This window comes from Mytilus californianus, unplaced genomic scaffold (assembly GCF_021869535.1).
Source record: "Mytilus californianus isolate M0D057914Y unplaced genomic scaffold, xbMytCali1.0.p SCAF_1, whole genome shotgun sequence".
In the NCBI taxonomy this organism is placed as follows: Eukaryota; Metazoa; Mollusca; class Bivalvia; order Mytilida; family Mytilidae; genus Mytilus; species Mytilus californianus.
Window position 1 is genome coordinate 7,633,401 of NW_026262581.1, and position 12,423 is coordinate 7,645,823.

General features: G+C 31.0%; 1 protein-coding gene across 5 annotated transcripts in view; it reads right to left on the reverse strand.

The window, feature by feature from the left end:
• LOC127698726 (tyrosine-protein kinase transmembrane receptor Ror-like) overlaps positions 1 to 12,423 on the reverse strand; it is a 144,786-nt gene that overhangs the window by 45,056 nt on the left and 87,307 nt on the right. For 4 of the 5 annotated variants that reach the window (XM_052202375.1, XM_052202356.1, XM_052202366.1 and 1 more), the window contains exon 5: positions 12,012 to 12,044. The exons of the other annotated variant lie outside the window; for it this stretch is intronic. In XM_052202375.1, the coding sequence (XP_052058335.1) occupies positions 12,012 to 12,044 (33 nt within the window). The remainder of the gene's footprint in view (positions 1 to 12,011; positions 12,045 to 12,423) is intronic. 5 annotated transcript variants of the gene reach the window in all.

The following is a 12,423-nucleotide window of genomic DNA, read 5'->3' on the forward strand; positions in this document are numbered from 1 at the left end:
TGCTGCCAGATTGTCAGTCTTGAACTTTCCAAACTGCCCATTCAATGTTTAACTGTGCAGAAAAAAACATTATTGTAAAAATCAAGATATTTTTTTCAACCACATTTACATAGCTACTTATAATTTAGTTTTTCACTTAAGTCTTATTCAATTTAGTTTAAACTATTGCACTATTTAAAACGTAATGTTTAATGTCAAAATTTTCCTTTCAATTTCTATCAAATATCTAAAAAAAAGAGTAATGTTTTATGTCAAAATATTCCTTTCAATCTATGTTAAAATGGGACAATTTTCTTTAAACTTGGTAAATTAAATTTGCATGCAGTAATTTAAGTCTTGGCTATAAATGAAAAATAAGAATAATGTCAAATGAGAAAAGTATGAATTACTTCTGAAGTTACTATTTTTAGAGAAAAAAAACAAAGAAAAGTTTTATTGGTTGTGTATTACATAATGCTTTCTATTTAAACATTTGTAAATTATATGAAAAGTTTGTTGAAAAAATTCTTGTTATAGGAACTATTTTATATAAATAGATTATTAAGACACAATACGTTTTGGAATGCTGTACATAAGTTATGCAGGGGCCCTGACGTGTTAAGATTATTATCCAATCAGCAAGGGGGTTTCCCAGTCACTTCTGCATGTGCTTCTCGTTTACTAATTGTTTTGCGAGATCATACTAATTAACCAATGAGATTGCTCATTAATTTTGAATTAACCAATCAGCACTTAATTAGCAGGGCTTTTGTTTTAAACGCGCAATCTTAATTATTCTTAAAGCAGCGCTTGCTTGTAGCAGTCATTTTATATTTTTCGGGAAAATAATTTCTTCCCACCCTCCACTCCCTAGTGGACATTTATTTTTATTTGCTATATACATATATTACGGATATTGTTGCATTCGTAGAATCTATGCATACTTTTATATTGTTTAATAAGTAGAGTAGTAATGTTTTAAAGAACTCACAGTTTTTATGTACTTCTTGTATGGAGTACCACAGTTTTTCAACTTTATTTTGCTTTCTTTGTAAATATGTTTATTGCTTATTGATATGCAAAGAAAATATTAAACTGTGATTCTTCTCCCAAACCTGTGTTTGTTCAGTTTGTACTTAATACAATAACCAGTTAGCATATGTCTTGGTCCTGTTACTTAACTCTGATTAGTGTAAACCAAATGCCTTTGTCTGCACTGTAACTCTTCAGCATTTGGTTCGGGCACCAAAGGGATAGCCACCTGGTTATTGGTACCACTGGCCTTATTAATCAACATCAAATAAGGGAGGATCTGGGTGGGACAAGTTTTGTGAATTAATAAAGATAATTTATTCAATTGTCAATATATACACTCACACACAGTTTAATGAAATTTTATCATTCAATAAAATATCTATAGATTTCATTAGGAGTGAAAATTGGACATCTGGACATTGCTTAACATATCAACTTCATTTGTTTAATTTCAAAATAATAAAAAAAACCAAGGCTTTTACTGTTGTTATTGTGATTGAATAACCTTTTCTATTCATCACTGACCTCACAAATAGCCAATGGAAATGTAGAAATTTTGTATCACATTACAAAAAAGGCAAAACAAATTAATACGTTTGTGGTATAACTTTTCATATTTGTTACACTCTGTTCAATGTGATTTGAGAAATATCTTAATGTAACATTTACAGGCCTAACCATAAAAAAAACATACCATCTATATTCAGACCAGTTAAAACTTATGCACAAGTGATGAAATTAGTCCCCATCCACGACTGTTACCAATCAAAATAGATTTTTGCATTTTGAATAGGAAAAAAAAATGATCTTTTTCTAAATTTCCTGCTCATTTGAGTCTGGAGGCATCAACCAACTAATCAATTGAATTTAAATATATATAAAGGACAAAATATTGCTTAAGAAAGAAGCAGAAGTTACAGAAAAGCATACTTAATTTGCAACGAGCCTGAACTGGCTGTCTCAAGATATGTGCCCCCAAAACAGCTATATCTTTAAATGAAAAGACAAATAATGTAAATAGGATATTTTTGCAATTTCAATGCATAAGTTACTTTCGAGTTGGTTTATTTTGCACATAGAACGATAAAGTGCATCCATTGATTTGTATAAACTATTTGCGCAGGGGTATTTGTGCACATTTTACATGACCGCAAAATAAGTGAAAATACCGCCAATGCAAAATTATGACATTTACAGAAGATTCTATTTTTGGAAAAGGGGGGTAACATAGAGAACACCCTTGTATGGTTATTAAAGATTTCATTGCTGCACTAACAATTGTTTGGTTTGTGTCTGTACTCTTATATATCTTGTTAGTGCATTGTCATCAACGAAAAGCTTAGATGTATTACAATCATCATTAAAATTGGATAAACCTCTAACAATGACAACTGGTATCTGAAACCTACTGCTGAGAGAAAGATACCAGTCTTGATAATAGTTGTAAACCTACTGTTTAATTGGCGGATTGGGACTTCCCAAATGTTCTGTTAATGAAGAGCTGAATCAAATTAATACAAGCATATGTCAAAGCACAGGAATGCACTGCATTCTCACTAGGGTTTTCATCAATAAAAGTACATAAAGATCTTTTTCTCATTATGAAAAATTGTGGACCATTAAATAGCAATTTGTTTGTGCTTTCAAGAATAACCTGTACAAATGTTTTAGCCAAGTCGCCTAGTGAAGTAAAAACCTCATTTTGTAGTATTATGTAAGAACTAATTGAAGGTTACCATGCAAAAATGGATTATTACAGAAGTTATCCAAGCTATTTGTTTAAACAAATGAATGCCTGCATATACTGCTAATGTAAAATCTAGAAATTTTAGGTAGTGTCAGAAATCTAAATGACAGTTCTTTTGGTTCCTCAGTATGTTGTCTTTGAATGTCGGAAACTAGAAATGATGTAAAGCAAACTGAAAAGGAACAAATGAATAGAAGAAGATGAGACAGCAACCCACCAACATAAAAATCAAAAGACAACTATTCAAAACATTGATCCAAGAGTTTATCAGACACTGTTACCATAGATGTGTACCCATAGATATGGGTTTATACATCTATGCTGTTACTAACCAAGTGTTCTATGTTCATAAATTATTTTCCACTTTGGCTTCAGGAGCACATGAAAACCCTGAAGTTTGCTTGAAAGCAGCCCAACACATGATATCACAAGAGTTCCCAAGACAAGGACTTTAAAAATAATTAGACAGTCAAGAATAAAACAAAGATTAAACCTACTCTGAAATAGAATCTGTCAAAAAGAATATTTAGGTCTATTAGATACTTACTCTGAAATGGAATCTGTTAAAAACATTACAAATACTCTTTACCTATGGATTTTTTCGACTGATATTTCTAGTTTTTGAACAAGTATGTAATTAAAGCTAAATAAAATAACGGGAATCTTCAATTAAAAATGGCTTACACTGAAAACAATCAAATTAAAAAAAAACAAGAAAGTGAATTATTCATTCCAGTAGAAAAATCAGTGTAATCTTGATTCAAGCGAACATTTAATGATGACTATTTCCATTCTAATCTCAGATTTTACAATTCTTGTTTTAATGTATATCCTAGTAGATATCAAATCTCATCAAATCATTTGGTATATTATTGCACAATTTGAACAGAATAATATGATTCTGATATTGACAAACAGGTCAATCATATCAAAACAATAAATGAAACAAAATATTCATTTCCTTCTATCTGATACAAAACATATTTATTTTTAAAACCAATGCAGCAAAAATTATTAATAAATATTTTACTAAGTAGCTCTGACAGTTTTTTTATTACTTCAGAAAATTAAAAAGCTTTTATCATTGTTTATCTTAGTAAACCTCCTATAATGCAATTCTGACTGAAACCATGCCTCTCTGTACGTCATTTATATACATCATAATTACACAATTTTCTTCTCTTTCAGTTCATATCTGAGAATGAAGGTACAGAAACTAAATGAAAAGACATACAGCATTATATAAGTAACAGCAACACGGCTTCTAAATTGTGCAGCAACAATGAGAAAAATGCACATGGCAAGAAATACTGTAAAACTCTTCAAAATAGTACATCCACGTCATTTGAACTCTGGTGGATAGTTGTCTCATAGTTCATACCACATCTCCTTATTTTTATATCAACTTCAAAGTATAATAAAAATTTGAATATGTTGTGCTATTTTCAGAATGAACAAAACTTTTCTCTAAAAAACACAAATATTTATGATGCAAGCACACATTTTCACATATTGTTGATGTTCTTGTGCATTGTTGATCTTGTTAGCATGCTTATACTATAGGCTTTTCCCATTCGCAATACCAAAGGGCTAAAACCAGTTTCAGATTAAATTCATCTTTTCACACTCAGATCAACTCACTGGTGAAAGACTTAAAAGTTGTTAAGAATGAAGCAAGTGCAGTGTACATGTATATTCACATTTAAAGTCAATATTTCTTTTATATGTAATTTTCTGACTGGTACAAAACTGATCAACTTATACATCATTTGGTCTCTGGCCGAAAGTTCTCTCATTGGCAATAATACCACATCTTCTTATTTTCATAAAACTTTCTTGAGAGGGAGAAAACTAATTCTTAAGAAGGAGAGAAACAATACAGATACAACAACCCTCTATGTTGATGCCATTACTAAATTAATTTCCTGAATGGAAACTTGATTAAACTGTGATGATTTGTAATGATGAATTAACTTTGATCTATAGTAAAGCCCTATCTAATCAAGGATATAAACTCTGTAAGTACTTCCTATGTCATAACATATAGAATATCATTTGTTTTAATCAATGTGATGTGTGTGGCCTGTTCAATCTACTTTGGAATGTCAAGTGGTACATGGTGCTGCCCAAAAATATGTTTTCATAACATTCTGGTTACATTGTCTTTATATTCTGTTTAAAATGTATGTTGACCTGATGAGACTCCAATAGGTACATACAGCTCTTCAACTAATGGTATTAGCATTCATCAGAATGTTATCAATACTTTTATATTTTGGTGAAGATGTGATTATACAAAATAAAATGTTAATGTGAACAAGATACATATAAATAGTACATGTATGATAAACAAGCATTAATTTGAGCTTGACATATTGTATTAACACTTGTCTATTGTTGAGGAATGTATGCATGGTGACCACTAAAAATCTTTTCTGGTTTTATTGTGTTGTTTGGTTGATGGCACACTGATGTTATACCCAGTATCTCCTTTTAATCAAGTATAGTATACATATCAATACCTAAATATGTTTAAGCTATATATTCTGTTGGGTTTAATCCCACTGATGATGTGAGAGATAGGTTATACACTTTTTAATGTGACCTACACTCCTGATGATCAAGTTTTTTAAAAACTATTACTCACACAGGGTATCCAGATCTGAAACCACAGTCGAGTGATCCGAATCCATTGGAGCAAATAATGAAAAGTTTGTAACGGTGGGTAAGTAAAATTTGGATCCGTTTCTCACGGAGGAATTATGGTCAGTGGAAATCTGGATCCGATTCTCACGGAGGAATTATGGTCAGTGGAAATCAGATCAAGATTTTACTTCCCCACCGTTACAAATAATGAAAAGTTTGTAACAGTGGGTAAGTAAAATCTGGATCCGATTCTTACGGAGGAATTATGCTCAGTGGAAATCGGATCCGGTGGGTAAGTAAAATCTGGATCCGATTCTCACAGAGGAATTATGCTCAGTGGAAATAGGATCAGGTGGGTAAGTAAAATCTTGATCTGATTCTCACGGAGGAATTATGCTCAGTGGAAATCGGATCCAGATTTTACTTCCCCACCGTTACAAACTTTTCATTAAAAAGAGGATAGTTAAAAACATTTGTGCCAATGCCTCATCAGGCATCTTGACCCCACTTTTTCCAGTGCAATTTACTTTAAATTCAATAACAGTGTGTTCTACTTTGACAATTCCTGTATATACAGAAACTCAAATTATTTTTTTATTTCTTACTGCCACATTTTTTTAAGAGTGTTGGCTATAAAACAAAATTGGAATAGAAAAGAGATTGCAAATTGTTAATGCAAGCAAGATTTCTAAAAAAGATAACAAAAAGAAATAATTGTAATTCTGTGGTAAACTTTTATTTTATCAACATTGCATGCAGACAGCATCCTTTTAATGAACAGACCTAATTAATTTGTTAATTAGAGCACAATACAGTCGTAAACAAACTGCTACTACTTAGCAACCATTGATATCAATTCCTGAAATACATTATTGTACCAACAGTTTATAGACACGTTCGTGATTCACTGAAATCATTCTGCCATCCAAATTCAAAAGCTTTAGTTTATCAACATTTTTTTAATGATTCCTAAAAAACTATTTAACAAAAAGATATCATAATTAAAATGAAATTTGAGACAAGATTTTAGAAACTGACACTCAGATAAGCTTGATAAAGAATGTTATTTAGAAAAACAATCATATCTGGTTCATTTTGTCTGTAATTTTAATTCCTTAAGAGTTTATGGAACTGTCGAGACTGACTAGAAATCTTCCCTTCTATAATTATAATTCATAATTGTGATATAGTGCCTTTATTCTAGATAAGTATTGCTATAGAGCTATGTGGGTTTTAAGCTGAAGCTGGTATGTCTTATGTAGAATGCATTACACTCTCCAATCAGGCTGGTTAGTGTTAACATAATATATGAGGTGTCCAGACAATTTAAAGTAAATGCAGAGTGAATTTTATTCCAGGAACTGCAGGATTACCTCTAATTACAACTGACATAATGCCATTCATTGGGAGATTTTATGTCTTAGTTTGCACCATTATTTTCAATATGTGGAGAAAATTAGTGACTCAAAGTCTCTAGATACATTGTCTAAGGAAGAAGTTTTATGACTGGGAGAGAGTTGTAACAGCAAATATCACAGAATAAAATGCATAGTATGTGACGAAATGGCAAAACTAGTTCCAATCACAGTTGCTCAAAAATAGAAATCCTAATTCTAATTCAGTATTGTGTCTTGAAAAGTGTTGCAATAAAAAGGTACACAGCATTAAGACTTTTTACTCTGAAATTTTGGTGCTAAATGATATTACCCATTTTCACCTACTAAAATCTAGAAGAAAATACAGTTGACAGGTCAGATATTGTTTAGTCAAATCAGATTACCAGATTTTACCAAATCTACAATGGGTTAGCTCTTACGGAAAATCTTGTTTATGGAAAATGGCATGATTTATCCTATGTAAATAAGCAGTACTATAAAACAGTTCAATAACTGATTTTTATTATGTATGATCCTATTAATTTACTAACAATATCAATATGTGCACAGTTTTCAATATCTCTGACATATTGCAACCAAATGTTTAATTTTGGATTTCTATAATACCTTCAATGTTTTACGAAGTATTAATTTCTGTTCTGTCTAAATTTTAATTAGTAAAAAGCAATATGTTTTCTGTTGAAATCTGAGTGATTTTCTATTGCAATTTGTTTTGTTTCATAGCTTTATGTCTCCAGTGTTATGTCGTAATAGATGACCTGGTTTTCGTTATTTTTGATATTGTTTCAGAGTATTTCATTATACTGGATGCTAGCAATGAGTAGGACACAAAACAAAAAAGTCTACATTTTAAGACATGGTCTTCAACAATACATGAATAGACAGGTGTTTAAACCATATGTTGTGAATAAAGTGGACAGACAAATTCCTTTTAACCAAAATCATACATTTCTTAACAGATTTCATTTTTAGCTGGTCATTCTAGAATTGGTGATTAGAAATGCTTTTCGAACTCATCCAAGACATTGCTGTTATAAACCGACAATATAAGTTTGATAAAAATCTGGCAAGAATTGTACAATTGTGAGAGTGCTAACAAGACTGGATGGACGGACTAACGGACCCCCGGTATTTCTATGTCCCCCGCAAAGTGTCGTGTGTGTGTGTGTGGGGGTTTTGCCAATTACAATTGTTTGAAATATATGGTGTGTTCCACAATGGTTGTATTTTTCTGGACTTCTCTGTCAAATTTCATTTTAATGTGACTTAGATGTAGCTGAACAGGACAATGAATTTGGGTTTGCCTTTTTCATATAATTAAACAATTTTTTTAGGTTTAAGCAATCTTTTTACTACACATGAGGAGAAATTACTGTGCTAACACAAGCATGGTTCTATCAATATGTCTTGATTTATACTAATTCTATAATTCACTATCTTGGATTTAAATCTCATATCATATATAAATTCAGTCTTTCACTAATATACACAACCTAGAAGATGACTGAAATTCAGAATTCTGAAAGGTTTCCACCTCAGATTTAAATTTGTGAATAAGGTTCCAATATCATATCTTGATAAATGTCAACAGGTATCCTCAGATAAACCTTCAAATACATTTCTGATTTTCTACCTATCAATGTAATGTCAACTTGATGACCTTCAGGAAATAATATCATCAGATAATGTCACTTCAAGTGTACTTAATAAACTGGTAACATTTTAGAAATAATATAAAGAAGCTTTGAGGGATATCATATGAAAGTCACATAAGGACAATCTAGTATGAACTGTACTGTAGAAAGATTCCCCTGTTAGGTATGATATAAATCTATTAATATCTCCAGCGTTTAATAATTGATGCTCTTCATTGTTCTTTGGCGGTAATTATTTCTATCATCATGCAGTTAAATACCATTGATTTTATCCAAGCTTATGAAAATCTTGATTCAATTTCAAATAAGAATTAAAGTTTTTGTCTCTTTACATTTACTGTTGCTATGGATTCCAATTTATAAGCAAAAAAGTTTAATTTGTTGCAGCAACAAGTTTAGATATTACAAGACCAGATTTTCCTGGATCAGGTTCTAATTGTATGAAAACAAGATCGTGATGTATGTGTTTCAACACACCTTAAGTATGGATCAAGCAAAGGAATTTGTTCTTGACTTACAATGAAGTAGATCGATACTCCTTGCTCCGAACCATGTCTTATTATATTTTTGTTTCAGTGATCAGGAAATGGCAATTAGATGTCACTAGAAATCATGTAACAAGTTCTACTTCACCTGTTTGTTCAAATCACCAGTTGCAAGACTAAAATTTTCACACAATGTTAGTTTGTGACATTAGAATTAATCAAGCTAAAAAACATTCTGCAAATAATGATCACCTAGAAACATTAATACAATATAATGAACAGAAAATTCTTACAATTAAATTCATTTTTTTTTCTTTTGCAAAATTTAGCTTATCACGGTTGCATTGAAAAAGTCAATAGTATGATATTATAGACTTTGTAGGATCAAGAAGAGACAACTGAAGCTTGTCAGCAAATGGAATTTCTAATGATGGGTAATTATTTTAAAGTTATTTCAAATGTGGTCACCACACAGGATACACATTTGTAATTTCATTTAATACAAAAACCATTTATTTTAAAATAGTAATCAGGGTACGTGCCATTTATCATCTAAAAAGTTTAATATCTTGTTCACATGTTCAATGTTATTTTCAATAACACCTGACATTTGGTTCATTGAAAATCCAGTCCATTGACACTGTTTTGAATGTGGGTACATGGGAAATTAGTCTGTTAATGGAGTAAAATAGTATTGTGTATGTCCCAAGTCAGGAGCCTGTAAATCAGTGGTTGTTGTTAGTTGGTTGTTGTGTGCCATATTTATCTTTAAATTATTTTTCTTTTAGCATAATTTCGGCTGTTGATTTTCTCTTTGGAATTGTTTCAAGTTTTGTCTTGCTGGGGCCTTACTAAGTTATACTATATGAGTTTTGTTCATTGTTGAAGGCTGCTCAGTGACTTATAGTTGTTTACATTCTAGTCTTTTGACCTCTGGTGGATAGTTGTCTCATTAGGAATCATACCACATCCTGTTATTTTCATATTCATAGAGATTTTCTTTCCAAATCATTTTCATATTCAAAGATATTTCTTTTCAAATTATTTTCATAAAGAGAGAAATTTTCTTTAAATTTAATGTTATCAGATTAATAAAATAATTTTTTATTGATAAAATACGTGCCTACCAAAATCTAAGATTGCAAAACTAATGCAAAGAAATTTAACTTTTACATCTCACTTTTCTTTTAATGAAAATGAGAAGTTAAATTCTCAAATGCCATTTAAAAAAAAGGAAAAATCTGACTTTCTGTGATGAATCAGATTGGAATATATTACCATTTTGCTGGACATCTATTTAATCATCGAAATTGATGTAACAAACATGTTAAAAGCAATATAACTCCTAAATTTCCCTAACAAAATTACTATCAACTATAACTCTTATGTAGGTTGAGACTGGATTTCAGGCTTATCCAGGAAGTAAAATTGTAGGTACACACTTCAACTTGAATTTGGAACTATGAATAGTGAAACACTCTTTGACAGTAGTGGCCGTCTTGTGTTTTTGAACAAATTTTAGAATTATATGAAAACTATTTATGAATTAGTATATCTTTAACACCTTTTAATAACATTTTTTTGGTAATTCTAACTGCAAAATCTAACCTGTATCATGAATTCAGACCTTGATTTGACAAGCAGGGGCGGATACAGCCATTTATAAAAGGAGGGGTTCCTTACCCAGGATAAAGGGGGGTTCCAACTATATGTCCCCATTCAAATGCATTGATCGTCAAAAAAAAGGGGGGGGGGGGGGGTGTTCCAACACCCAGACTCCCCCCCCTGGATCCGCCACTGACAAGGCAGGGAAAAGAACCTATAACCTTCAACACTCAAGGTGAACATACAACCACAAAACTTTTAGAGGGAATTAAGAATGCTACTAAAAACAAGAACCTTCCAAAAAGTTGCTTGAGTCCTTTACATGTTATGTGTAGGAGGCAGGCACACCAGTAATTTTATTATGTTCACCTACATAAATAATCTTTTCAATCTGAAAATCATCATCAAATACTTTGTCTACTACATCTTTTCAGAATTTTGAAGTTTACAAATTCCAGCCACATAATGTAATGATATAAACCAGGGTTAAGTTGTTATAATGTGTTTATGACATTTCTGTCAATATATATAATTGTATATAAACTTTGATAGATTTTTGTCATCACAATTCCTTTATTCTACTCCCAAAAGACTGCTTCCAGATCCAATATACATATAAGGCCATTAATCCATACAGTTAATGTCAGCGAACAACGATGCCAATGTTTGTCATCTCAGGAAAACATCGGTCAGAAATCCTCAGTAATTACATTTCGTTACTTAGCTAAAACCAATTGCATTTATGTGTTACTCTTGGTTCAGGTGATCCATTTCATTATGATAAGACTCTAGAGGGAAAATCATAGTATATATCTATGGTATTTCATCATGGGAATTCATTTTTCTACATCCTACAAGTTTAAGAAATATAAAATTGTTTAAAAATTCTTAAAATGGCTTCAAAATCTTTTTTAAAAGCTGAATAAATATAACTGCAAACCTTTATTATCCTCAAGCTTTGTTTTTTTTCTGAGTGATAAACATCAAAATACCTTTTTTATAGTAGAAATCAGAGTAGGATTGGGAAAACAAGCAATCAAACTATATGTCATGAGAGAATGTCATGCATTACAATATAAAAAGCTTCATTATAGCTTGTTTAATCCTCAATCAGATGGTTTTGCTGTGTTTCTCAAATTGATTCAAGCTAAAAACAAACAAAATTCATTCGATTTAAATGTATGTGACATTTCAGTCTGTTTTGTATAAGTTCAAAGTCATTATCAAGCGGAAAACATTTCATGGATAAAATCATTCCTTACCAATCAGAAAAATATTTAAGTACAAATTATTATGGCTGAATTAAAAGAGAATGAAGCAAGACTATTATATGTTTTGATCTCATTTTCTTCTTTTAGAAGTTCAAGCTCTGGGTTTACTGCATGAAAGAATCGAAGACTATTTATTTCTGATTAAATACAAAGCTTTAAGATATTGAAGCATTTCAAAGCTACCAACTTACGAGATCCTCGACCGTCGATCAATAGATAGTTTGCTGTAATTTCAATAATATCAAAAATACAAAATTAGTGATTATAGTGGTATGTCATAGCACCAGTATGACAATTTAATAAACAGCCAGGGACTTCCTTGGAAATCAATTATCTATTTTCTATAGATTACATTATAGGTGACAATCTTCCTCAATAATAAGTCTGTGACCAGAGTGTGACCATTTATCATGACTGACAGAATATATTACACTAGTCTGCTTATATATTGTCTTCTAAATCATACTTATGACTTATCTTAGATTCTTCAATGTAACAAAACAAATGCAAGTATTGATAAATGTCTGAATCTATTGAACAGGAAGCTCAATATAAGGACTTAAAATTACAGAATGAATGCTGCTGTTCTGTGGGCAAACTGTT